Raw genomic sequence first — 25,381 nt, 5'->3', positions numbered from 1 at the left:
GAGCCCTACCCCATGAGGGAAAGACAGAAAGAGACTGGGGGTATGGATCGACCTGCCAAAGTCCATGTCCAGTGGAGAAGCAATTACAGAAGCCAGACCTTCCACCTTTTGCACCCCAAAAAGAATTTTGGTCCATATTCCCATAGGGATAAAGAATAGGGAAGTTTCTAATAGAGGGGATAGGACACAGAGCTATGGTGATGGGAACTGTATGGAATTGTATCCCTGGTACCTTACAATCTTGTTAGTCATTAAATCACTAATAAAATATTTTTAAATAAAAATTAATTGATCTGGACCTAAGTTGAGATTTAAATAGAATTTGTAGTTGCTTAACTATATATTCATCTGCCAATTAGTGTTGTTTTCTATACCTACATCCCAATGACAGCATATTGAATACCCAAGAGTAGCTTTTGAAAAAAGATATATGATTTTATTTACCACAAGAAACTAAATCAACACAAGATATTCTGTGAGAGAAAGAGTATCTTCTAGCCATACTTGGAGGGGTATATATTCCTTTAATGGAGCACTCATAATTCCCATTACAGTTGATGGGAGTTTCATTTATGTATCAAAAGGCGCACAAGACTTACAGTCTCTATCAGAAAATGTTTCCTTTTGTGTTGATCTCATAGCTGTGTTTTCATTCTACCTTTTAAAACCATTATACCTAACAGAGTTTTGAGTGCATTACAGGTAACTTTAAGAACCATTCATTACCTCCTCTCTCTTAACCACATAATAGGGTGTAGAAAAGTGAGAGCACAGTATATATACCATGCTGGGGAAAAGAAACTTGTCTTGAATTTTGAAACCTCAGCCTATTTTCAGTAATGCTCGGTGGTGAATCACTCTTAAGTGCTCCATCATTCACTAGGATATGTGCTTCCTGCCAAAGGTTACCAGATTACAAAAGTATCCTCAGCTCAGAAGGGACTCATAATTCACTATCACCTTATTTTGATACTAGGAGAGAAAATATGTGCATCAAGACAATTATAGGAAATAATGAAAAAAAAAACCTATATTAAGTTAACAATGCTATAAACTCTCCAAAGGGGAAAATACAGACTAGAACAATAACAAGGATAATAGAAAAGTAATACTATTAAATAATGAAAAGAGATTTGCTGGACAGTTCACGGACACTCCCCTGAGTGAAGATGGTTTCCTAAAGAGCTACCTTTAGGTATGAGAGGAAATGGAAAAGTTAAGATAGTCCCCAGAGTTGGAAGAAAATAGTTGTTAGTTGTGCTTTCTCAAACAACAAGTTCAAACAAAATTCCTAAAGGTGAAATGAAACAATTAAAAAAAAAAGTTAACATGTAAAAGGTGAGCGAGCTCAAGGTTCAATCAGCCGCAGGCAACCACTAATTTGTTCGACATCACTGTAGTTCTGCCTGGTCTCCGAGTTCATACAGATGCAGTTATGCTCTATGAAGTCATTCATGTCTGGCTTCTTTCAGTTAACATGATGCGTTCAGTATTCATTCATATGGTGGCATAGATGTGAAACTCATTCTTCTCTGTTGCTGACCAGTATGCCATCGTATGGATATACTACAATTTCATCTCTTCACCAGAAGGTGGGCATTTGAGTTATTTCCAGGGTTGACATTTTTTTTTTTTTAGTGACTTAATATTGATTTACAAAGTTACAAAATAACAGGCCTACAATTCTACACTGTTCTCACTACTAGAGTTCTGTGTCTCCATTACTGCTATTGGAAACTACAGTGGTTGTCCCAAGATCACAAATATGGATTGACTGTTATTTCTGTATCTATCTATCTATCTATCTATCTATCATCTATCTATCTATCTATCTATCTATCATCTATCTATATTTTTGCCCATTTTTCCTCTGTTCTGCCTTCTCTTCCTTTCTAAGGCACACCTACATATATTACTACTTCCATTTTTTTTCCTTCCTTTCCTCTTCTCTCTGGATGAAATTGGGTTTCAGAGCCCTCTAGCTATCTTTCCCTAACATTTCTCCCCCTCTGTATGGGCCAAAATTCTTTTTGGGGTACAAATGGTGGGAGTTTTGGCTTCTGTTATTGCTTCTCCACTGGACATGGGCATTGGCAGGTTGATCCATATCCAAGGCTGACTTTTTTGTTGTTACATTGTTATGCATTTCCATTCTGCTGGGCTAAGTTATAGGTTCAGTTCACCCCATTTGTAATTAATTGGAATTCCTGAACCTATGGACTGGTGAATTTTGCCAGTTGTGGATAATTATCTTTTTTAGATGTTGCTTCTGCTCTTCCTATCTTTTTCATTAATAAAAAAATAAAATCTTCAGGGCCAGCAGTGGTACACCTGGTTGGGTGTACATGTTACAGTGAGTAAGGACCTGGGTTCAAGCACCCGGTCCACACCTGCAGAGAAAGAGCTTCACGAGTGGTAAAGCAGGGCTGCAGGTGTCTCTGTCTCTCTCTCTCTCTCTCTCTATATATATATATACATATACATATACATATACATATACATATACATATACATATACATATACATATACATATACATATACATATACATATATATATATACGTATATCTCCTTCCTTCTGGATTTCTGGCTATCCAATAAATAAATAAATAAATAAAATTTTAAAATAAAATCTTAAAAAAAATAGCTAGAGGGAGCCAGGTGGTGGCATAGCGGGTTAAGCGCACATGGCATGAAGCACAGGGCCAGCATAAAGATCCCGGTTCAAGCCCCCAGCTCCCCACCTGCAGGGGGTTCACTTCACAGGTGGTGAAGCAGGTCTGCAGGTGTCTATCTTTCTCCCCCCTTTCTGTTCCCACCCCTCTTCTCTCCATTTCTCTCTGTCCTATCCAAGAACGATGACATCAATAACAATAATAACTACAACAACGACGATGAACAACAAGGGCAACAAAAGGGAAAAAAATAATAAAATAAAAATAATAGCTAGATATAGAGGAGTACTAAAAAGACAAAGATGAGGAGTCGGGCGGTGGCGCAGTGGGTTAAGCGCACGTGGCACAAAGCGCAGGGACCGGCGTAAGGATCCCGGTTCGAGTGGTGAAGCAGGTCTGCAGGTGTCTATCTTTCTCTCCCCTCTCTCTCTGTCTTCCCCTCCTCTCTCCATTTCTCTCTGTCCTATCCAACAACAAGGCAACATCAACAATGGCAATAATAACCGCAACGAGGCTGCAATAACTAGGGCAACAAAAAGAGGGAAAAATGGCCTCCAGGAGCGGTGGATTCATGGTGCAGGCACCGAGCCCAGCAATAACCCTGGAGGGAAAAAAAAAAAAAAAAAAAAGACAAAGATGAGCAACTATGACCAGAGCCCAGTAAACAGAAAAGCCATGGAGGAATGAAGATACTACTGGGGCTAGAACAAGACAAAGAGTATGAAAGAGTGCTCTGATTTCACTTTCTAGCCGCCTTCTGACAACCTTGCCTCGGTCCTTCTTTGTTTAAGCCCAAATACATCGCAGTTCTCAGAGAAGCTGTAGTCAATACCCAGTAGAATAAGAGTAGCAGAGAAGGACAGGAAATGAACTGAGAGTCAAACAGAAAATCACCAGTATAGCAGTGATTCTTCAGACCACTCTGGAAAGTAAACTGTAATATGCAAACCTTATCATATCTTCCTCCTAATTACAACTTGTTGATGGATTCACACCATCTTTAGGATTAAATTTAAACTGAGATATGTGACTTTAGTCCTGCATATCATTCCCCCACTCTCCTAGTTCCTGTCTTTTTTTTTTTTTTTTTTTTTTTGCCTCCAGGGTTATCACTGAGGCTTGGTGCCTGCACTACAATCCACTGCTCCTGGCAGCCATCTTTTTTCCATTATTGTTCTTGCTGTTGTTGTTGTTGGATAGGACAGAGAGAAATGAAGAGAGGAGGGGAAGACAGAGAGGGGGAGAGGAAAATAGATACCTGAAGACCTGCTTCACCACTTGTGAAGTGACCCCCCTTGCAGGTGGGGAGCCAAAAGCTCCAACAGGGATCCTTTCATGGGTCCTTGCGCTTCATACTATGTGTGTTTACCAGTTCTTATCCTAACTTAAAATTATCCTGAATTATTTCTAGATTCTCCAGTTGTTTTTTTTTTTATGTTCTCACACCACTCAATCTTACCCATATTCTTGGCTCTCACTGGCACCTTTCTGCACTTTCTTTGCTTGGCTAGCATCTTAACCTTCCATAATCAGAACCTTAGCACTGGCATCTCCTAAAATGTTCTTTCTAGACTGTTTTCGTCATGTTTCTATTTAATTCATTCAAAATATTTAATTGATCCCAGTGTCTTGACTGTTTACCCACTCCTGAGGACAAATATATGCATTTTACTTCATTTTTTCATTCTGTATTTTATTTCTGAAACACACTGCCCTACTTACCCGACGATGAAATTTTCACCCAGTGTATTGACATTTGGGAAAATGTGGAAGCGTACCCTAGTGACAACAATTCTGTAAATCAGCATTCCCTCAATAAGGAATAATTCCCTCAGTGCCTACACTATGAATACATAACTCTTGGCACACACCTTTTCCTTTTTATTTTTTTTTTTTTCTTTGATAGGACAGAGAGGAATTGAGAGGAGAGGGGGAGATAGAGAAGAGATAGATGAAGAGAGAAAACAGACACCTGTAGACCTGCTTCACTGGTTGTGAAGTGTCCCCACTGCAAGTGGGGAGCAGGGGCTGGAACCTGGGTCCTTGAGCATAGTACTATGTGCACTTAACTGGGTCCACCACTGCCTGTCCCCCATGCAGACCCCCATACTTCCCCCTCATACCCAGGGCTCCAGGATTCTCTGCCCACTGCTCCCCTGAATGCACCCATCAGCTGTCCAAGTGCATCTAGAATCCTCCCAAGGACCTTGTGGAGAAACAGTGGGATAGGGCGGGAGTGGGGGATTATTTGAGGGTTTAGTCACTTCTCATGGATTTCCTCATCATCTGGACAGGTGAAGAATGCCTGTGGAGCACAAGCAGGCACTTCCAGGAAGGCCTCTGGCATGGTGAACACACATTACTATGACCTATGTACCTCCTGTACTGTACAGAGCTTTGGAAAAAGGCTGCAGTCATCTTGAGAGAGCTTATGGCTATCCAGAGTCTTCCTCTGAAGAATACCCCAATTCTTAGCACTATTTGCATCCACTTTGGGGGAGGTGCTGTCAAATGATTGTCTCAAACTTTCAGGAGTCCTGTCCTCAGATTACTATTGAGTTTGCATTTGGTGTCTGTTTAGCTGGTTGTATCTCTCCTCTCTCTACCCCCCTTCTTTCTCTCTCTCTCTCTCTCTCTCTCTGTGTGTGTGTGTGTGTGTGTGTGTGTGTGTGTGATTTGCAGTGACTGATCCTCACACACAGGATTTTGTCACTTCTGGGCTGTTTTTTCATTCACATAGAGACAGAGAGGCAAAGAGAATAGCACAGGAGCTTCCCCCAGGACTATAGCAAACCTGAGCCCTCCTGTACATGGAAGGCATTCACCCTATCTGGCGAGCTGTCTTTCCGGGCCTTAACTTATTATGTGTACTGGATTTAGGGTTCAAAACTGTAAGCTTAGGGTACCCGGGCAGGCCCAGCATTCACTGCCTCCAGGAATTCCATAATCTTGTTGGTGACTGTGTACATCAGGAACGGTGCCCTGTACAGCAGGAATGGGAGCTGCTCTCCAGGGCACTGCTTCTGTACACTGTCAGTTCACTTCTCAGTGCCAACTGAGGTGGTAATGTGGTGCCACTGAAGGTGACTTTCAGGGTAGACTTTTCAGGTAGCATGATGGTTATGCAAAGAGACTCACATATCTGAGGCTCCAAAATCCCAGGTTCAGTCCCCCATACCACCTTAAGCCAGAGCTGAACAGAGCTCTGGTAAGAAAATAAATAAATAAATAAAAATAACTTCAAAGTCAAACTGAACATAACTCTCTGGAGTTGGAGCACCATGAACAGTCTCCAAGAGAAAGAGCAGTTCCCCACCTTATCTCCCATCACTAACTTTCTTCATAATTCTACCAACAGTTGTTCTTCAGCCATGTTTGTGAAGTATCCTATACTTCACAAGCCGCCTATACTGGAGAAAGCCAGTATCACACCCGAGACTCTCTTCTCCTGACACAGGGGAAACACAAGCCATTTCAGACCTACTCATTCCACCAGCTCTAATCCTTCCCTGGACAGGGTCAAGATGTATTTTCTGCATTTGGCTCCCAGCAAACGGCACATATTGTAAGCAATCAATAATAAAAAAAAATTTCAAAGTAATAAGAGAAATCTAAATCTTAGAAAAGAAGAAAGAGGCCCAGCAAAACAACTTACCTGAGTAGTGTGCTGCTTTGCCATGTGCACAACCCAGGCCTGAGCCTGGACCTCATCACACTAAAAGAATTTTTTGTGCTATGGTCTCTTTCATTCTGTTTCTCTCTGCTTCTCTGTTTCCATCATGATAAAGAAGAGAAAGAAAACAAAAAGTTGGTATAATGCTCTTTGAAAATTCAGGTTATGAAGTGGGAGGTAAAATCATGGAACCTAAAGGGTTCTCCCTGCCCCCAATCATATTTCTGGGATATTTAGCTTGCATATAAATACAACAAGACTAGTGAAAGACCCAAGGACCTTAGGATTTAAAAATTAATCTTAGATTTAAACTGTGAGCTTCTAGAGTAGAAGGAAGACATTACTTCGATGTTAACTTTAATTCAGTTTTAGCTTTTTTCATACTAAAAACCAACAGAGGAAACTATTTTTGCTAGGTTTAGCTTTCCGTGGTATAAAAATACTTTTAAGAATCCTTTGAGGGGGTCGGGCAGTAGCGCATCGGGTTAAGTGCACGTGGCGCAAAGCATGAGGACCGGCGGAAGGATCCTAGTTCCAGCCCCCAGCTCCCCACAGGCAGAGGGGGTCGCTTCACAGGCGGTGAAGCAGGTCTGCAGTTGTCTGTCTTTCTCTCCCCCGTCTCTCTTCCTCTCTCGATTTCTTTCTGTCCTGTCCGATGACAACAACAATAATCACGACAAAAAGGACAACAAAATGGGAAAAATGGCTGCCAGGAGCAGTGGATTCGTAGTGTAATGCACCCAGATAACCCTGGAGGCAAAAAAAAAAAATTCTTTGAGAGAAAAACAACAGTTCTTTTTTTACTACACTACAACAAAATACTGGGTAGCAATTTGATATGTTTCTTAACATACTTACGTTTTTACCTAAGATGTCATATGAAACCGCTGTAAGGCATATCTCCTAAAACTGGTATATTTGCTTTAGAAATGTTCTTCACAAAATAAATTCACCATTGGAATATAACCTTTTTTAAAACCTGACCAATGTCGAGCTAAAGATGTTACTATACAACACATAAGAACACTGTGAACACTAACGGACGAGAAGGCCCAGGTAACTTTTTTTATTTATTTAATTTTTTTAAATATTTATTTTATTTATTCCCTTTTGTTGTTTTATTGTTGTAGTTATTATTGTTGTTGTCGTTGTTGGATAGGACAGAGAGAAATGGAGAGAGGAGGGGAAGACAGGAGGAGAGAAAGATAGACACCTGCAGACCTGCTTCACCGCCTGTGAAGCGACTCCCCTGCAGGTGGGGAGCCGGGGTTCGAACCGGAATCCTTATGCCGGTCCTTGTGCTTTGCGCTACAGCCCGATTCCCCCAGGTAACTTTTCTTTTGGTTTCCTGTAGGAGGTCTGAAAGTGGGACAGGGCAAGATTGAAACACTACATGTTCCAGCATGCCTTGCGATTACTATGCCCTAGGTCCCAGAATGCATTGCTCCAAGACGCAATTTCCGGTGGGCCTGGGGCTTGTAGTTCCCCGGAGTCCTGTCATTCTGTACGGCAAGGGCGGTGGTTGCTTACCCTGCCGGAAGATAGTAGCTGTAAGTCTTCCAGTTTGGGGCCGAGCCTAGACACTTGGAGTTCTTAGGCTGGCTGGGTTCTTTACTTCATCGCTTGACTTCTGAATTACACAGGTAAATCACGCGAGGGCTACGAGTCTCCGCCGCTGGCCCCCTCTTTTTTGTCTGAGGGAGACCTCATTCTGGCGAAGTCATTTGTCCCTGAGCTCTCGCCGTAGCAGCCGCCGCCCATCCCTCTTTGTGTGCTCCGGGAAGCCGCGGGGATTGTGGCGGCGACAGTTGGAGCTCAGGGCGAAAGCCGGGGACGTTGCAGGAAAGTTGCAGGCGGGCAAACCCTTCCCATCCCGCCACCTGACCGGTGGGTTTTCCACTCTTTCCTGATGGCCATTCTGTTTGCTGTGTCTCTCATCAGGACTCCTCGGGCGGCTCGGCAAGTCCTCTTGACAGCGCCGCCGGGCCCAGTTCCGGGGAGAACGGAGAGGCTGGGAGAGCCGAGTGCGGGGACCCTGGAGGATGGGCGATGGGGCGTTGGGCGCGGGGGGTGGGAGACAGCTTCACTCCCTTCCCTTCTTGAGCCTCTGGAGGTGGGCCGAGGAGCCTGGAGACTTGCCCGGTGCCCTGTGGCCCCCTTCCAAGACGACTCTACTGGACCGCACCCTCTCAGCCTTGATGCCGGCGAGCAGGGATCCTCACCTGGCTCTCTCCTGCCAGTAAAAGTCATCAGCGCTGTCGTCTCCTCACCGTGTGTGTGCGTGTTTGTGCGCGTGTGTGTGTGCGTGCGTGTGTGTGTGTGCGTGCGTGTGTGCATGTGTGTGTGTGCACGTGTGTGTGTGTATGTTTGTGTGTGTGCGTGCGTGTGTTTGTGTGCGTGCGTGTGTGCGCGCGTGTGCATGCGTGTGCGTGTGTGTGCGTGTGTGTGTGCGTGCGTGTGTGTGTGTGTGTGTGTGCATGTGTGTGTGTGTGTGTGTGCGCGCGCGCCCGCGCGTGTGTTTTGAAAAGTTCGCCAACGCGGAGGTTGCAGCACAAGATTCCAGAGACTCTCTTTTCTGATAGTTTTAAGTCGGTTTTGGAGGCTCTGGCCTTTTTGGAGGAGTTGGGCTCATCAGCTATATACACATAAGGAGGTCAGGCTTTGATGTTGGGCTTTGACTAAAAAAAAATGACTTCCTATAAGTGTTTCTGATAGAAAAGCATGATAATGCTGGTGGTGTGTGTGTTTCCTCCATAGTAAAATTACATGGCACTTAACAGAATTTGTAGGAACTGTGTCTGATCTCAGTGTTTTTCATTACATTTCGAGGATTTATGGAGATAGATCAAATCTGTCATATAGCACAAGAACTTCTTGATGCCTATCCGTGTCCTCTTGGCAATTCAGCAGGACTTGCCAAGACGCGCTACCTAGGAGGCCTGATGTGAGGCAGAGCACCAGCCATTAGGAAAGTCAGGTCTGACCCTTTTCCTCTAATGCCCAGATATATTGTTATTAAGTAACACTGAGAGGTGTTAAATTTGAACATGTGAATTTAAAGAGTTTATTGTGTGCTTGCTACTCTGTTCAACTCAGAAAATATTTCTTAGTTTCATTTATACTATTGTTCACGTCTTGTAACATATGTGTCCCATTGCTTCAAAAATAGAATTGGGGGCAGTGAGAATATCTCCTGGTGGCAGTCCTGCCTTGTCACTGGTGAGATTTCAACCATAGCACCACATGTGAGCACCAGCACTGCTCCAGGGGAGCTCCATGGATGATAGAGCAGTGCTGTGATGTCTCTGCCTCACTTTCCTCTCTGTGCACTGTCCCTTCCTTTGCAATAAAGAGAAAATAAACTGACACAGGGAGGCCACTCAACTGTGCTATGACTGCATGACCTTTTAGACTGTTTTCTTCTTATAGATGAATATGTATTTTATATATTCTTTTTAGAGAGAACTGAATTACATAGCCTCTTGAGACTGTTCTCTTGTAGATTAATTTTTTTGAAACAGTGTTGCTTTTACTAATACATTAGTGATTGTAACTGTGTGCTGCTTAAGGTCACAAGCATGTCGGACAAAAGTGAATTAAAGGCAGAGTTGGAACGGAAGAAGCAGCGACTGGCCCAAATCAGAGAGGAAAAGAAGAGGAAAGAAGAAGAAAGGAAGAAAAAGGAAGTATGTTTGATTTTTAAAAAATAAGTTTAATATAACATAATTGGATTTTATTTATATTATGTTGCACCTCTGTGTTGCTCTTTCATAGTAGTAAAATATCCAGCAATTATTATTATAAATATAGCACTTATAGGTGGGTCATTTTAAAGATAAGAAGGATGTGAAAATGACAGAACTGATAAGATGCGAGTTATGTACAGATCTATGCATCTCAGAAATTTGATTTATAAAAGTTCACGTTATCTATTCCTCTAGTAGTATGTCTACTATATAAAGTAAGGGACATCTGCATTAGAAGAGCTCCTGAGGCGTGGCACATATAGCATAACTTAGTTTCGATCTTGAACTTATTTAAATATCTTACTAATCTGAATTGCTTATAAGTTGTCTGAATATTAATGGCAAAGAGAAAAATATAATAATTAGGGTATTTATTTTTCTTATAAGTTGATATTAAATATTTGCATTGAAATATTTTTTGTTTTTTCCTCTTTATTTATTTATTTTGAATACACATGGAGAGGGCAGGGGTAGATAGCATAGTGGTTATGCAAAGAGTCTCTCATGCTTGAGGCTCCAAAGTCCCGTGTTCAGTCCCACCATAAGCCAGAGTTGAGCAGTGCTCTGGTCAAGAAAAAAGAGAGAGAGAGAGAGAGAGAAAAATTAAGAAAGAATGGTAGAGAGAGGCCTGCAGCATTGCTTCACCCACTTGTGAAGCTTCCTTCCCTGCAGGTGGGGACCAAGGACTTGAACCTGGGTCTTTCTGCATTGTAATGTGTACACTTTACCAGGTGTGTTATCGCTGGGCCCGGTGAAATATTTTAAGTGGTAGGTTTGATAATATCATAAAGTTGGATTTGCTGTGTCTGCCTTCTGATTTTTTGTCATGTACAACAAATATACATTTGAACTTGGAGATACTTTACTTGCACCCTGTACTGGCTTGTACATTTATACCCACGTAAGCTCTTTAGGCAAGTTTATATGCTTTACCACAGAGAGGTTTTATTTAAAAAAAAAGAAAAAAGATATAATTTTTGTTTTCATGAGAGAGAGAGAGTGCTGAGTAGTGGCAGGACAAAACCTGGCCTCTCTTGAGGTCTCAGGCATGCAAACCTGGTGATCTAAATTTGAATTATCTCCCTGGCCTATCACAAGTATATTTTAGATGGCCAGTCTACAATGGTTTGTCCTAGGTATGATGTTAGTATTAACTGTTTCTATGTGATATCCTAAGCAATAGTCAGTCAGCAGATCCTATAAATCTCTTAGGGAAAAAGAAAAATCAGCAGCAGGAAAAGTGAAAGTTTAGTTTATATACTGAAATATTGTGATGCTATAAAAAGCCTGGAATTGAAGAATTTTCAGTGTATTCTGAACTAGTCTATGATAAATTATTATACGAACTTTAAGTTAGCAGTCTGATTAAAAATGAGCTAGTAAAAGAAGTATTCAGACTGGCAGAGTCATTGCAAAGTATTATCTATACCCCCAAACCTTTGTTTCTGGGAGCATGTTTGACTTTGGTTTTCTAGGAATGATTTTAAGTTGCAGAAGTAGCCTATAAGATATAGCTACCACATGATTTCTATCTAATTTAAATTTTCTAAAACATAAAACGAGATGATTCAGTATTATTAAACAAGGAATATACTGATGCATTGTTATATACAGTTGTTGACTTGATATAACTGTTTGGAGTATTTTGATGAAATTTGACTTCTTGAAGTTAAAATGGTATCACAGACAAGACTGAAATTCACTATAGACCAGTGTAGAGTAATAGCTGTCTAGTCAAAATAGGAAATCGGTACATGTAAAACTTTTTTGAAACATTACATTTAAGATGTTTTAGATGATCTGAAGGTATTGAGGTTTGTTTAGTTTAGGTAGTAGTCAATGACAAAATCTGGCAAAAAATTTTGAAAGCAAAACATTGGTTTATACTATGCAAAAAGTAATTTTTAACTTGACCAAACCCAATTGTGTTTTTAATAGCATAAGACCTTTAAATTAAATTTAATTAAAAAAAGGAAAAGCTTTGTTCTGATAAAACTTCTTGAAACATGTATTTTTTTAGAAAATCAAGTTGTCCATTTACTTAAGATATATTACTACTTAAGTATTTGCATCTTTGTTTCATATTGTTGTGGTATTTCCACCTAAGCTTTTGTGTAAATGGGGGAGATTTCTATAATTCCTAACCATGGGTAGAATTTTTATACTATACATAATAAGAAGTTGACTATACTTTTTGAGTTTATCTTTAGAAATATAAACTTAGTATATATCATGTGGAGATGATATATTAGGAAAGCTGATTTTTAAAAAATATTTATTTTCCCTTTTGTTACCCTGTTTTTTTTTATTATTGTTGTAGTTATTATTGTTATTGTTATTGATGTCATCATTGTTAGATAGGACAGAGAGAAATGGAGAGAGGAGAAGAAGACAGAGAGGGGGGAGAGAAAGATAGACACCTGCAGACCTGCTTCACCACCTGTGAAGCAACTCCCCTGCAGGTGGGGAACCGAGGCTTGAACCGGGATCCTTATGTCAGTTCTTGCTCTTTGTGCCACCTGCGCTTAACCCGCCGAGCTATTGTCCGACTCCCCAGATTTTTTTTTTAATTATTATTGGCTTTTAATCTGTATTCCAAACCAAATTCACCTTTAAAAGTATACCATGTACACTGTTGAAAGTACATTTTTGCGCACTGAAATGTTTCAGACCATATGTAAACAAGTTTTTAACTTAAAAAAAAATTTAGACTGATCAGAAGAAGGAAGCAGTAGCTCCTGTGCAAGAAGAATCAGATCTTGAAAAAAAAAGAAGAGAAGCCGAAGCACTGCTTCAAAGCATGGGGCTGACTCCAGAATCCCCCATTGGTAAGGATAAGAATATATACGTTTATAAGAGATAAGCATAAATTCTATTCAGTTCAGCTCAAATGAATGAGTTGCCATAATTTATTTTTCTTATTTGTGCCTCAAAAAATCATTATTTTACTGCCTTTTTTTCCAGATATGCTGCTACATAGTTATTTTGTTTGGAAAAACAGAAAGATTAATTATCTATTGTTGAACATGCTTTCTTTAAAATAAATAAATAAATCTTTTATTTATTAACACAAGATGGGGGTCGGGTAAGGGAAGGAGAGAAACTAGAGCACCACTCTGGCACCTGGGATGTCAGGGATTGAACTCAGAAACAAGTTTTTTGAGCCATACCATATTAATCTCAAAGATGACTGTGATTCCTGATTTTAATTCCATGTTCCTTTCAGTGGAGAAGTACAGTATAATAGTATTCAAAGTCTGTGTTAGAAGTAGGAACTTACAAGTTTTTTCTGTCAGTGCTGAAGTAGTACTGGTAGCTCGAGTTGGCAGTGGTTTGACTTAATCTTTTTTTTTTTTTTTGTAATTAATTATTTTGAGAGCAGTACTAGATCAAAAAGTTAAAATAGTAGAAGTGCTAAAGATCTAGTTGTACTTTCAAAAGCATTTGAAGCTTGATGAAAATAATTGTTAGCGGATACTACTACATACTATTTTAATTCAACATACCCTTTGTCTTTTGGGTGATTTAAAATCTCCAGTTAACTTGTGGGCTAATTTCATTAACCTAGGGACAAACACCACACATAAATTAACTGCTTTAGTCTGCCTGGTGTGAAACTGTCACAGAATTGTCCTTACAATGGATATTTCTAAAAGGTTTCAAAATGACAAAGCTGATTACTTTCCTGGCCCATTTCATTGTTATGTCTTCAGTTCATTTGCCTTCTCTATATTGTGAGAATTGGAAGGTTGAAATCAAATAATTGGAAGTCTTCATTTAATAAACATATGTTACATGTTACAGTTTTAAATAAGTGAAGCTGCCGGGGCTGGGGCTCAGTAGCTAGATGCCAGACTTGCAGGTGGGTGGCACCAGCTTCCATCCCTGGCATTGCATATACAGGAAAGGGGAAGTGATATGCTGCCTCTCTCTCCCCACTTCCACTTTCTATGAAATAAATAAAAGACATCTTTTAAAAAGTAAAATGTATCAGAACATTTTCATTTTATTAAAAAATACTCTAGTACTAAGCCATCTTCCTTGTTAGTTGTGTAGTCTTTAATCATTTTATGAACCATTAGCCTTTTATATTAAATTATTTATTTATTTATTTATTTATTTTTACCAGAGCACTGCTCAACTCTGGCTTGTTGGTGGTATGAGGGATTGAACCTGGGACTTTGGAGCCTCAGACATGAAAGGCTATTTGCATAACCATTATGCTATATATCCCTGCCCTTAGCCTTTTTTTTTTTTTTTTTTTGATGTCTTCACTGAGTTCCCTTATTCTTCTTTCTCTATTCATGGAACACTTCACATGAATTCTTTAAAGACTGCATATATATATACCATCTACAGTCTTCAACTCTGTTTTCCTTTCCAATCTTGCAGTACTCTCTCTTGCATTTTTAATGTATTTCCTTTTAATCTGTCCTATGTGTGTTTCACCATATTTCAAGGTTTTGTATGTCTGTGTTTATGTTTGACATACGTAAGTAGCATTGTGCTATGTATCTCATTTTCTTTATTCCTTTTTGTAAAACAGCTTTGTATTGGAGGTATGTCCATCTTGCTACATATATAGCTAGTTATTTATCTCTATGCAAAATATTCCATTACATATCATATTTAGCTTCTGTGTTCCCTGGTGATAGGCACTTAGATTGGTTCTATCTCTTTGCTTTGCTATATCATATGCCATGCTACAGATATTATATTCTTCCCCCATAAAGACTATAGAAAATTTTCTCCAGGGTGTTATGCCTAAGAATTTATTTGTTGGGGCTGGGTGATGGTGCACCCAGTTGAGTACACGCTTACCATGGACAAGGACCTAGGTTCAAGCCCCCAGGCCCCACCTGCAGCGAGGGAAGCTTCACAAATGGAGAAGCAGGGCTCTAAGGATCTTTCTCCCTCTTTATCTCCCCCTCTTCTCTCAATTTCTGTCTTATCAAATTAGAAAAAAAATAATAATAAAGATATAAGGAAACAGTGGCCACTGGGAGCAGTGGATTTGTTGTGGAGGCACCAAGCCCCAGTGATAATCCTGATGGCAATTAAATATAAATTAATCTAAAAGCAAATTTATTTACTGTGTTAGTGTATATAGGCTTCTTAAATATACTAGGTTCTATAAAATCTCTTTTAAGAATTGTTACAAACTGAAAGAATGGTTACAAACTATCACTTATCAATAGATAAGAACGTAACTATTTTACCATATTCACATCCTCACTTAATATTAGCCAGATTTTCAAGTTTTTGCCAATTTATTGGGTATAACGTGGTATGCTAAAATGTTTTAAAATACATCTATCTGATTATAGTGAGACTGACATTTTTTCATAGACTTCTTAGCCATTCAGATCTTCCTTTCTGAATTGCATATTCATACTCATTATTCATTTACTATCTAGGTTCTTTATCTTGCTGATTTGTAGGAGTTTCTTGTGGATTTAGGGGGAACATCTTATTTTGTTATAGTTTTTAAATTTTTATTTATAAAATGGGAATATTGACAAGGCCATAGGATAAGGAGGGGTATGATTCCCATCACCTGAATTCTGTATCCAATCCCCTCCCTTGAAAGCTTTCCTAATCCTTTATCCCTCTGGGAGTATGGACCCAGGATCATTATGGGGTGCATAAGGTAGAAGGTCTGGCTTCTGTAATTGCTTCCCCGTTGAACATGGGCGTTGGCAGATTGATTCATACTTCCAGCCTGTCTCTCTTTCCCTAGAGAGGCAGGAATCTGGGGAGGCGGGGTTCCAGGACACATTGCTGGGGTTGTCAGCCCAGGGAAGTCCAGTTGGCATCATGGTAGCATCTGGAAGTTAGTGGCTGAAAAAGAGTTAAGATATAAAGCAGAATAAATTGTTAACTAACTATGAACCTAAAGGCAAGAATATTGCAGATGAGGGAGTTGGGCTGTAGTGCAGTGGATTAAGCGCACGTGGCACAAAGCGCAAGGACCGGCATAAGGATCCTGGTTCGAGCCCTGGCTCCCCACCTGCAGGGGAGTCGCTTCACAGGCGGTGAAGCAGGTCTGCAGGTGTCTCTCTGTCTCTCTTCCTCTCTGTCTACCCCTTCTCTCTCAATTTCTCTCTGTCTCTATCCAATAACAAAAAAAAATTTTTTTTTAATTGCAGATGAAGATTTTGGGTCTTCGTTTTAGAAAAAGCTAGTAGGTCTATTTTAGGTATATTCCAAGGGGCCCATGACCCAACTGGTTTTTGCCTGAGCCTGACAGCTAGCATGTAGGTGGACCCAAGGTATTGTCTAGTTGGAAATAGGACTAGAAAGCTGGGTCAGGGCAGACAGTAGCTGCCAAATATGGGGCAAGTATGTAAATATTGCTAACTACAAACTCCATCGATTTGATCTGGGACCCATATTCCACACAGGAGCCTATGTGGCCTCTGCATCCCTGTAGGTCTGAGCTCGCATTCTGTGGTCACTGCTAGGAACATTCCAGGCTGCACTAATTTCAGGACCCATCTTCCTCTGGTAATAGGTAGAGTATGCTATCCAACCTCCCTTCAGAGAATGGAACATTCCCTACCATTGTTGATCCACGTTGAGGGCAAGGTGCTATAGGGGCCCACAAAGGGCTCCATTATGTTGTTCCTTATGGAGATGACAAGTGACAGTGACAAGTGAGAGGGATGTTAGGTCTAGGCCCATTATGTCTGTGTGGGAATCCCAGGACTCCCTCCCTGACTAGGGCCCGAGGTGGATGGTAGTGACCAAAGAGTCATTAAAGTATGCCAGCCTCTTGCCCTTATCCAGCATTTGTAGTCCTTACTTTGTCTGGCAAGGTTAGCTTTGGAGTCATTGAGGGAAGTGAAATAGGAAGTAGGTGAGGAGGGTATCTATGTGTAAGTAGAAACTATTTGATTAGGTACTTTATGGTGTCTTTTTTTTAGGTCTTTCTGCTTGCTGCATTTATTGACTCACTGCAAACTATTGTGCACTTTTCCTTAAGGTATATACTTTCCCCTAATTTATGGATGTACATAAGCCCTATCTCATGAGCCCTGGTCTATATTGAGGTTTTGAGGCTTTGGTAGGTAGGAAGTGCACCACCCAAAATGAAATTAAGGAGTCCTATGAGCTAGGAAAGGTCTCTCCAGAGTAATGAAGCTGGAAGGTTGACATTCCACGCCTGACATCTCTGGACACAGTTTGAAGTATTAGTTTGTTTTGTTTGTTTATTTACTTATTTATTAGTTTGTTTATTGCCTCCAGGGTTATTGCCTGCACTATGAATCCACTGCTCCTGGAGGTCATTTTTCTCATTTTTTTGTCCTAGTTGTTGTTATTGTTGTCACTGTTGTTGTTCTTGTTGTTGTTGTTGGATAGGACAGAGAAATGGAGAGAGGAGGGGAAGACAGAGAGGGAGAGAGAACGATAGACACCTGCAGACCTGCTTCACCGCCTGTGAGGTGAACCCCTACAGGTGGGGAGGCGGGGGCTCAAACTGAGATCGTAAGCAGGTCCCTGCGCTTCGCCCATGTGCACTTAACCTGCTGCACTACTGCCTGCCCCCCTGCTTTAGTTTTTTAAAAACTACCTCTTCCAGGGCTGGAGTATATCTTTGGAAGAACACATACATTGCATGTTGAAGCCCTGGCAACCTTTCACCCCCTAAAATGCCTTTCCCAGTCTGAACTCTTAACTCTACTTACAGTATCCTTTATTGAACAAAACCCCTCATGTTGATAAATTGAAATTCTAAATGATAAGTTCATATTCCAGATCTATGAATTATAGTCCTCTTTTGATTGTGTTTTAGCCTCTTTTTTCTACATTGAGTGGATATATTCTCTTACATTTTATTCTTTAGGTTTTATAACTTGAACCTTCACCTTTAGATAGTTGTTATTGTTGGTGGTGGCATGTGTGTACTTAAAAATTTTTTTTTTTTGACCAGAACACTGTTCAGGTCTGACTTTATGTTGCTGCCAGAGTTTGAACCTGGTTCCTCTGGTCCCTCAAGTATGCAGTTCTGGTATGTTACCATTATACAGGAACTCAGCCCTGCTACAACAGACAACACCAACTTGCCAGCCAAGTGAGCAAACCACCTAGAAAGTAAATCTCTGGACTAGTAAGTGACACACCCAGTTGAGGGCGTACATTACTGTCTGAAATGACTTGGGTTCAAGCCCCCAGTCTCCTGCATGACAATGCCATTGCCTTCTGGTCATCTTCCCCCTTCTGGTCAGTTTCCCCTCTGGGAGTATGGACCAGTTTCTTTTGGGGGTACAGAAGGATGGAGTTCTGGATTTTGTAATTACTACTCTATTGGACATGGATGTTGCCCATTCAGTTAATACCCCCAGACCAGGCTGACTTTTTCATTCAGATAAAGAGAAAGGGTAAGAGAGAGAGGGAGAGAGAGAAAGAGAGAGAAAGAAAAAGAGTGAGAGAGAGAGAGAGAGACTCCATAACAGTAGAGCTTTCCCTAGTACATGGTACTCTCATGTGGTGCTCGGGTTTAAGCCTAGGTACACACCCTGTCAGGTGAACTATCATCCAGCCTTATAAATCTGATTTTTATATAGAATGCTTTCCATGTATGAGCCACTTTTCAAGGTTAACCTAATTTTAATAAATTGTACCTTATAATGTTTTACTAGTCTAGAATTTAATGTATTCATTTCTTTTTAAAAAATTGATCTGGTGCTCTGTATTACACTGAAGAGGATAAAGCACATTAAACATTTAGGGGAGATTAGTGGAGATTTTTAGAATTCATTGTCAGAAGAAGAGGCTTAGAAAAGAGAAAAACTGGGACCAGGGGATGGCACACCTGGTTAAGCGCACACTTTACAGTGCACAGGGACCCAGGTTCAAGTCCCTGGTCCCCACCTACAGGGGGAAAGCTTCATGAGCGGTGAAGCAGGGCTGCAGGTGTCTCTCTTTCTCTCTCCTTCTTCCTTTCTATCACCTCCTCTTCTCTCAGTTTCTCTGTCTCTATCCAGTAATAAATAAAAAGAAAAAAAAATAAGAAAGAAAAGAGAAAAATCAATATGTTAAGGTTTAAAGCAGTTCTAGCCCCAAAACTGTAAGGTTTGAAAACCAGTTCAGTATTAGCATTTCAGGCTAGGAGCACTTGTAACCACAAGGGGACATTATTGTAACATAGACTGTTTGAGCAGGAAATATCAACTATTGATGATCTATAAGATGTCTAACAACTTGAAATTGTCTAGAGGCACTTTCTTACCATTTACTTTCTTTGTCATCACTGCCACTTCCTACACTCGCCTCCCTTGGCTGTCTGCCTTTTCTAGGCCCTTCTTCCTGGCAAAAGTCCCTTCTTGCTCCAGAGACTTTCTTCTATTTAAAAAATAATAAAATTGGGAGACCGGAGTGTGCAGTACCTTGTTGAGCATACCCATTATAGTTCACAAAGACCCGGGTTCAAGTCCCCAGTCTCAACCTGCAGGAGGGGAACTTCAAGAGTAGTGAAACAGTTCTGCAGATGTCTCTCTCTCCCCTCCTCCATTTTCTTTCAATTTCTCTGTCTCTATACAAAAAGAAAAACAAAACAAAATAAAAACTGGGTGACACATGAGGTGGCACAGTGTTTAGAGTGCTGGAGTCATAAACATGAGACTCTGAGTTCAGTCCATAGCATCACATGTGCCAGAGTGATGCTCTGGCTCTCTCCCTTCTCCAGCATAAAAAAAGAGCTAACTGTTAAGAGAGAGTGCGCTCGCGCACCAGCAAGGTGCTTCACTGGGATAGCGCGCGTGCTTTGCCCTGCACATGGTCCAGGTTTGGGCTTGTCTCCCACCATACTAAAGGAAGCTTCATTGCTTCAGTGTCTTTCTGCCTTTCTCTGTCACACACACACACACACACACACACACACACACACACAGAGAGAGAGAAGTTGAGATGGAAGGGGGGATAGAGATAGAGAGACACCGCCAGGGAGTTGAACTGAGGTCCTCATGCACTGTAATATTTGTGCTCAACCGGGTGTGCTACCACCTGACCCCCTTCTATTTTTCTATCTGAAAAAAAAAAAAAAGTTGACCTAGAGCAGTAAAGCAAGCAAGTGCCCAGTGATGACAAAATAAATAAATAAAATAACTAAAATCTAATCATTAATAAAGTTATTGGAAGGTGTATCATCCTTCATCTCAGACTTCTTTTTTTATATTTATTTTCTTTTTTGCCCTTGTTGTTTTTTTATTGTTGTTGTAAGTATTGTTGTTTTCATTGATGTCGTCATTGTTAAATAGGACAGAGAGAAATAGAGAGAGAAGAGGAAGACAGACACCTGCAGACCTGCTTCACCGCCTGTGAAGCGACTCCCCTGCAGGTGGGGAGCCAGGTTCCTTACACTGGTCTTTGCACTTTGCGCCACGTGCGCTTATCCCACTGCGCTACTGCCCACCTCCCCATCTCAGACTTCTGAGTGGTTGACTCAAACTTAAATCTAATTTTAAACCCAGGTGTGTTCCTACTCTTTTGTGGTTTAAAAATACTCTTCTCAGGACAGATGATAGCAACGTTAATTTTACAACCTAGGAAGGCCAGTATCTTAACTGTTAGGAAATTTCTTCTTGATTGAATTTTTAGAGAATTAAAGCCTTTCAATATTACTTACATGGTCAGTGAATTCCATTGTGCACACTTATTTTTCAGTTTACTTTCATATTTTCACCATGTTTCTCTAGTAGGGAAAATGAGTATTTTTGCTCTATTCACATACTAGAATTTTTATTTTTATTTATTTTTATTATGGATAGACACTGAAAGAAATTGAGAGGAGAGGGGGGAAAAAATAGAGAAAGAAAGAGACAGAGAAACACCTGCAGCATTGCTTCACCACTCGTGAAGCTTTTCCCCTGCTATGGGGCCCAAGGGCTTGAACCCAGGTCCTTGTGCACTATAATGTGTGCACTTAACCAGGTGCACCACCACCTGGCCCCTGGTTAATGGAGAGAACGCTCTGAGGACTTGATAACATTTGCCTGGTCCACCAACTTCTTGTAATAATAAATAATATATACCACGGAAGGGATAAACCTATTCATATTGCTCTATAAATATATCACAAACACATGTTTTTATTTTATACCATTTAAAGCACTGCTGTAGGCAATTTTTTACATATAACTGTGGAGTAAAGATAATCAGATTCAGCCACTGTTCTTACTAAGCAAATCACACCTCAAATACGTGACAAAAGCTAATTATTAATGGCTTGTTTTTTCCAAAGCTGATCTCTTTAACCATCTTTAAAGCTGAATTCTAGCATTGAGTCTCACGAGTTTTGTTTGTTTGTTTGTTTTGTTTGTAATGCAACACCAATGAATGAACTCATGGCCTTATACATGCATGATACTGCTGAGCGTTGCAGACCCAACTTTTAAACTTTTTTAAAAAAATTTTATTTATAAAAAGGAAACACTGACAAAACAATAGGATAAGAGGGGTATAACTCCACACAATTCTCACCACCAGAACTCTGTATCCCATCCCCTCTCCTGGGAGTATGGACCCAGGGTCATTATGGGGCACAGAAGGTGGAAGGTCTGGTTTCTGTAACTTCTTCCCCACTGAACATGGACATTGGCAGGTCGATCCATACTCCCAGCCTGTCTCTCTCTTTCCCTAATGGGGTGAGGTTCTGGGGAAGTGGTTCTTCAAGACACATTGGTGGGACTGTCTGCCCAGGGAAGTCCAGTTGGCATCATGATAGCATCTTGAACCTGGTGGCTGAAAAAAAGAGTTAACATATAAAGCCAAACAAATTGTTGACTAATCATGAACCTAAAAGCTGGAATGGTTCATATGAAGAGTTGGGAGGTCTCTGTTTTGATGATAGCTAGTAGCCCTATTTTAGTTATATTCCAAAGGGCCCATGACTGTACTATTTTTTTCCTGAGCCTGACCTCTGGATATGCAGGTGTGTACCCAAGTTATTGTCTGGGGAGATGATGTCATGGCTGGAAAAAGGGCTAGAAAGCTAGATCAAAGAAGAGAGTAGCTCCCAAATATGGGAAAGGAAAGGAGTATAAATATTGTTGACTATAGACCCCATCGATTTGATCTGGGACCCATATTCAGCTTAGGAGCCTATGTAACCTCTGCATCCTTGTAGGTCTGAGCTCACATTCTGTGGTCATGTTTAGGAATGTTCCAAGCTGCCCTGATTTCAGAAGGTAGACAGAGGAGGGATACCTGTGCACCACTCCATCCATGGAGCTCTCCCTGATGCTATCCATGGTATGTTCATGTGGTGTCAGGATTTGAATCCAGGGTCTTGTGCATGGCAAGGTACATCCTCTGTTGAGTGAACTATCTCCCAATTCTGAGTTCTCCTCCTCCTCCTCTTCCTCTTCCCTTTTTTTTTTTTTTTTTATTTAAGAAAGGATTAATTAACAAAACCATAGGGTAAGAGGGGTACAACTCCACACAATTCCCACCGCCCAATCTCCATATCCCTCCCCCGATAGCTTTCCCATTCTCTATCCCTCTGGGAGCACGGACCCAGGGTCATTGTGGGTTGCAGAAGGTAGAAGGTCTGGCTTCTGTAAATTCCTCTTCCCTTTTTTAACCTTCCTGAATCTATGCTTTTTACTTTATGCTTTTGTTTTTTGTTTTTTTTTAATCTATGCTTTTAATTTATGCTTTTGTTTTGGGGGGTTATTTGTTGGGAGTCTGGAGCTGCATTGTTGCTGCTTTGTTGTATAGTTACTGTTATCATTGACTTTTTGAAACCAACTGATTAAAATATGGGTGCTACGAGATAACACCACCATTCCCTTTTTCCTGGTTAATATCCTTCTAGTTTCAGTTGTAGAGATACTCTTTTTTCACATTTTCCCTTCTGTAATATACATTATTTATTATTATAAGATAAAGTTGGTGGACCAAGTAACTACTGTTGCTATAAGCCCTGAGAGGGTTCTTTCCATTAGGGTGACCTGAAAACTATCTTTTGGTATGAAAAATGCAGTTCTGGGATGGAGATTTTTATCTAGTTAAAAATTCTAAGTCACAGTGATTTCTTTAACCTCTGGTTTTTAAACAGTGATAATTTGGTAGCATCACTCTTTCAATTTATTTTTCAATTTTTGAAACTTTCATCTCAGGATTAACTAGGTTTTCCTATGTTTATATATTTAATTACTTTTAAATCTGTTTCCATGAAGAATTTTAAGTCACGTGTTATTAAAAATAGTTTGCTTATTTTTTTTTTGTGAGAGAGACAAGATCACTACTCAGTCTTATTTGGTGCTTTGAATCAAAAAACCAGGCCTCACACATGCAAACCATGTCTTCAGTTTCCTGAGCCACCACCCTGTGCAGTATTTGTTTTTAAATGGAGTCTTAGCTAAGTAGAGTACTGTTGAAATTGCAAAGTGGAGTCATTAATACTTAAAGTTACCTTAAAGTGAAATATGTTAAACTAGAAAGGAACTCTATAGTTTGCTACAAATGATTAGTTAGATAGGAAATTACTATTCTCTAATGCCACATATATATGTAGAAAAATTACTTTCCTGTAGAGTTAAATATACGAAAGAATACAGAACTGATTCTTTGAAAATACCTATTTTTTCCCTATATTAAATGTTAATATATTCAAAAAATACTTTGTGTTTAAAAGTGCTATCAGCACTATTAGGTATTTCTATGTTTCTCTTTTAGTCCAGACTGAGACTAGGCAAAGCATCAGAGATGCACAAAAAGATGAAGAAATATAAACTAAGGGAAGTTATGGAGCATTCATATTACTTTTAATATTATATTAGTTTGTCACTTTAAGATATTCTGACTTGTACCATGCAGTACAAAGGTGTGTACCATTCACATGTGAACTATATGAAGATAATTTCATCATTGTTTCTGAGGGATTTGATCATAAAATTAGAAACAGTTGATGGTTTTTATATGTTTGTTGTGTTTATAATCTTAGAATTCAAGTAAGAGTTAACTGTTGTAAATCAGGAAACATACATCCTAGTTATGATTTTTTTCTCTTTTAATGTTTTATTATTGGCTACCATTAGACTTTATAAAAAATATATATACAGTTTTGTATCCATGCTTAGGGTGTAATTCATTATACTGTACTACTAGATTTTGTTAGATTAACCTACCCACTGCTTTTACTGCAGCATATGTAAACATTTAAACATAGTACTAAGGATTCAGTGAATTTCTCTATTCCAAAACATACATTTTTATGTGGATACATGTTTCTTTTAGTTAGTTCCTATGAAACTAGGAACTTAACTTCTTTTCAGTGGACTTAAAGAAGGGCTTGAAGCTCAACAGCAATGATTTATCATTTAGTGTTATACATTGGAAAAGTACTTTAAAAAATATTGAGTGAGAGCATATATATAATAAGATTTAACCAGAAGGTGGCAGTGGTGATCCTCCTATACTCCCTGACATGGTAATCAAAACCTTTTACAAATGTAAGAGCATGAGATGTGCACGTTCAGCTGTTGTTACACAATGTTTAAAGTGATGATTTAGGGAATGCATTTGCTGTTTGTTTTATATACTATGAAAACTGTATTTTTCTATAAGAAGGGATTAAGAATATTTCGGGTGTCTGTATCTTTGTCTGTACACTTCAGTTTTTTCTGAATACTGGGGTAAGGAAGTTAACATAAGTCTTGCCTTGTTGAAATCGCATGCATCACTTTATGTTATGCGTCACGTCTAGAAAGCATGCTGGTTTATGGCCTGTTTGCGTTTTCCTCCAAATTGCTGGAAACTAATGGATTTTTAAAAGGAGTGGTTCCTTTATCTATGGACATTTTCCTAAGTTGCTCTATTTTTTGTTGTTGGAGAGATGTGATCTCATTTAAGTCATTCATTTTTAAAAGGAAAAAACTGGTAGGCAAAATTTATTATACAAATATTTACTTTAATAAAAGGACACAAAGGTTATTTTAAAATAAATCTGAGACAACTGACTTCTGAAGCATACTTCAGAGATTTGATTTTACAGCAGTATTTGTATCTGGTAATTGTGAAAATGAGAAGGTAGAAAGGTGATAAGGAATGCTCTCCTTTGACAGTTAGTGTCCACATTTGGTGTTGACTGAATTAACGATGCATCTTTCTATAACCTTGTTTTCTAATTGAGCCCAAATGCATTTTGCAAGAGAAGTTGCATGGATCTTTAGCATGTATTGTTAACTTTGTCTTTTTCCTTTTCTTTCTGCTGTTCATTTTCATTCATATATTTTTGTTTTTGTTTTCTGCCATTGTTTTTTCCTTTTGGTTAATTATTTCAT

At 39.7% G+C, this 25,381-nt stretch overlaps 1 protein-coding gene across 5 annotated transcripts in view; it reads left to right on the top strand.

The window, feature by feature from the left end:
- Positions 1 to 7,834: 7,834 nt before the first annotated feature.
- The window catches only part of DYNC1I2 (dynein cytoplasmic 1 intermediate chain 2), a 55,721-nt gene continuing 38,174 nt past the window's right edge, over positions 7,835 to 25,381 (top strand). For 4 of the 5 annotated variants that reach the window (XM_007537798.3, XM_007537797.2, XM_060177715.1 and 1 more), the window contains exons 1-3: positions 8,081 to 8,235; positions 9,918 to 10,034; positions 12,805 to 12,922. In XM_007537798.3, coding sequence (XP_007537860.1) covers positions 9,927 to 10,034; positions 12,805 to 12,922 — 226 coding nt within the window. In that variant the 5' untranslated portion in view covers positions 8,081 to 8,235; positions 9,918 to 9,926. Of the gene's footprint in view, positions 7,992 to 8,080; positions 8,236 to 9,917; positions 10,035 to 12,804; positions 12,923 to 25,381 lie in introns of those variants that run through there. The other variant, XM_060177713.1, reaches the window with a different exon arrangement.

This window comes from Erinaceus europaeus, chromosome 18, assembly GCF_950295315.1.
Source record: "Erinaceus europaeus chromosome 18, mEriEur2.1, whole genome shotgun sequence".
Lineage (NCBI taxonomy): Eukaryota > Metazoa > Chordata > Mammalia > Eulipotyphla > Erinaceidae > Erinaceus > Erinaceus europaeus.
The sequence above is the reverse complement of the archived record's forward strand: the minus strand, read 5'-3'. Positions and strand labels throughout refer to the sequence as shown.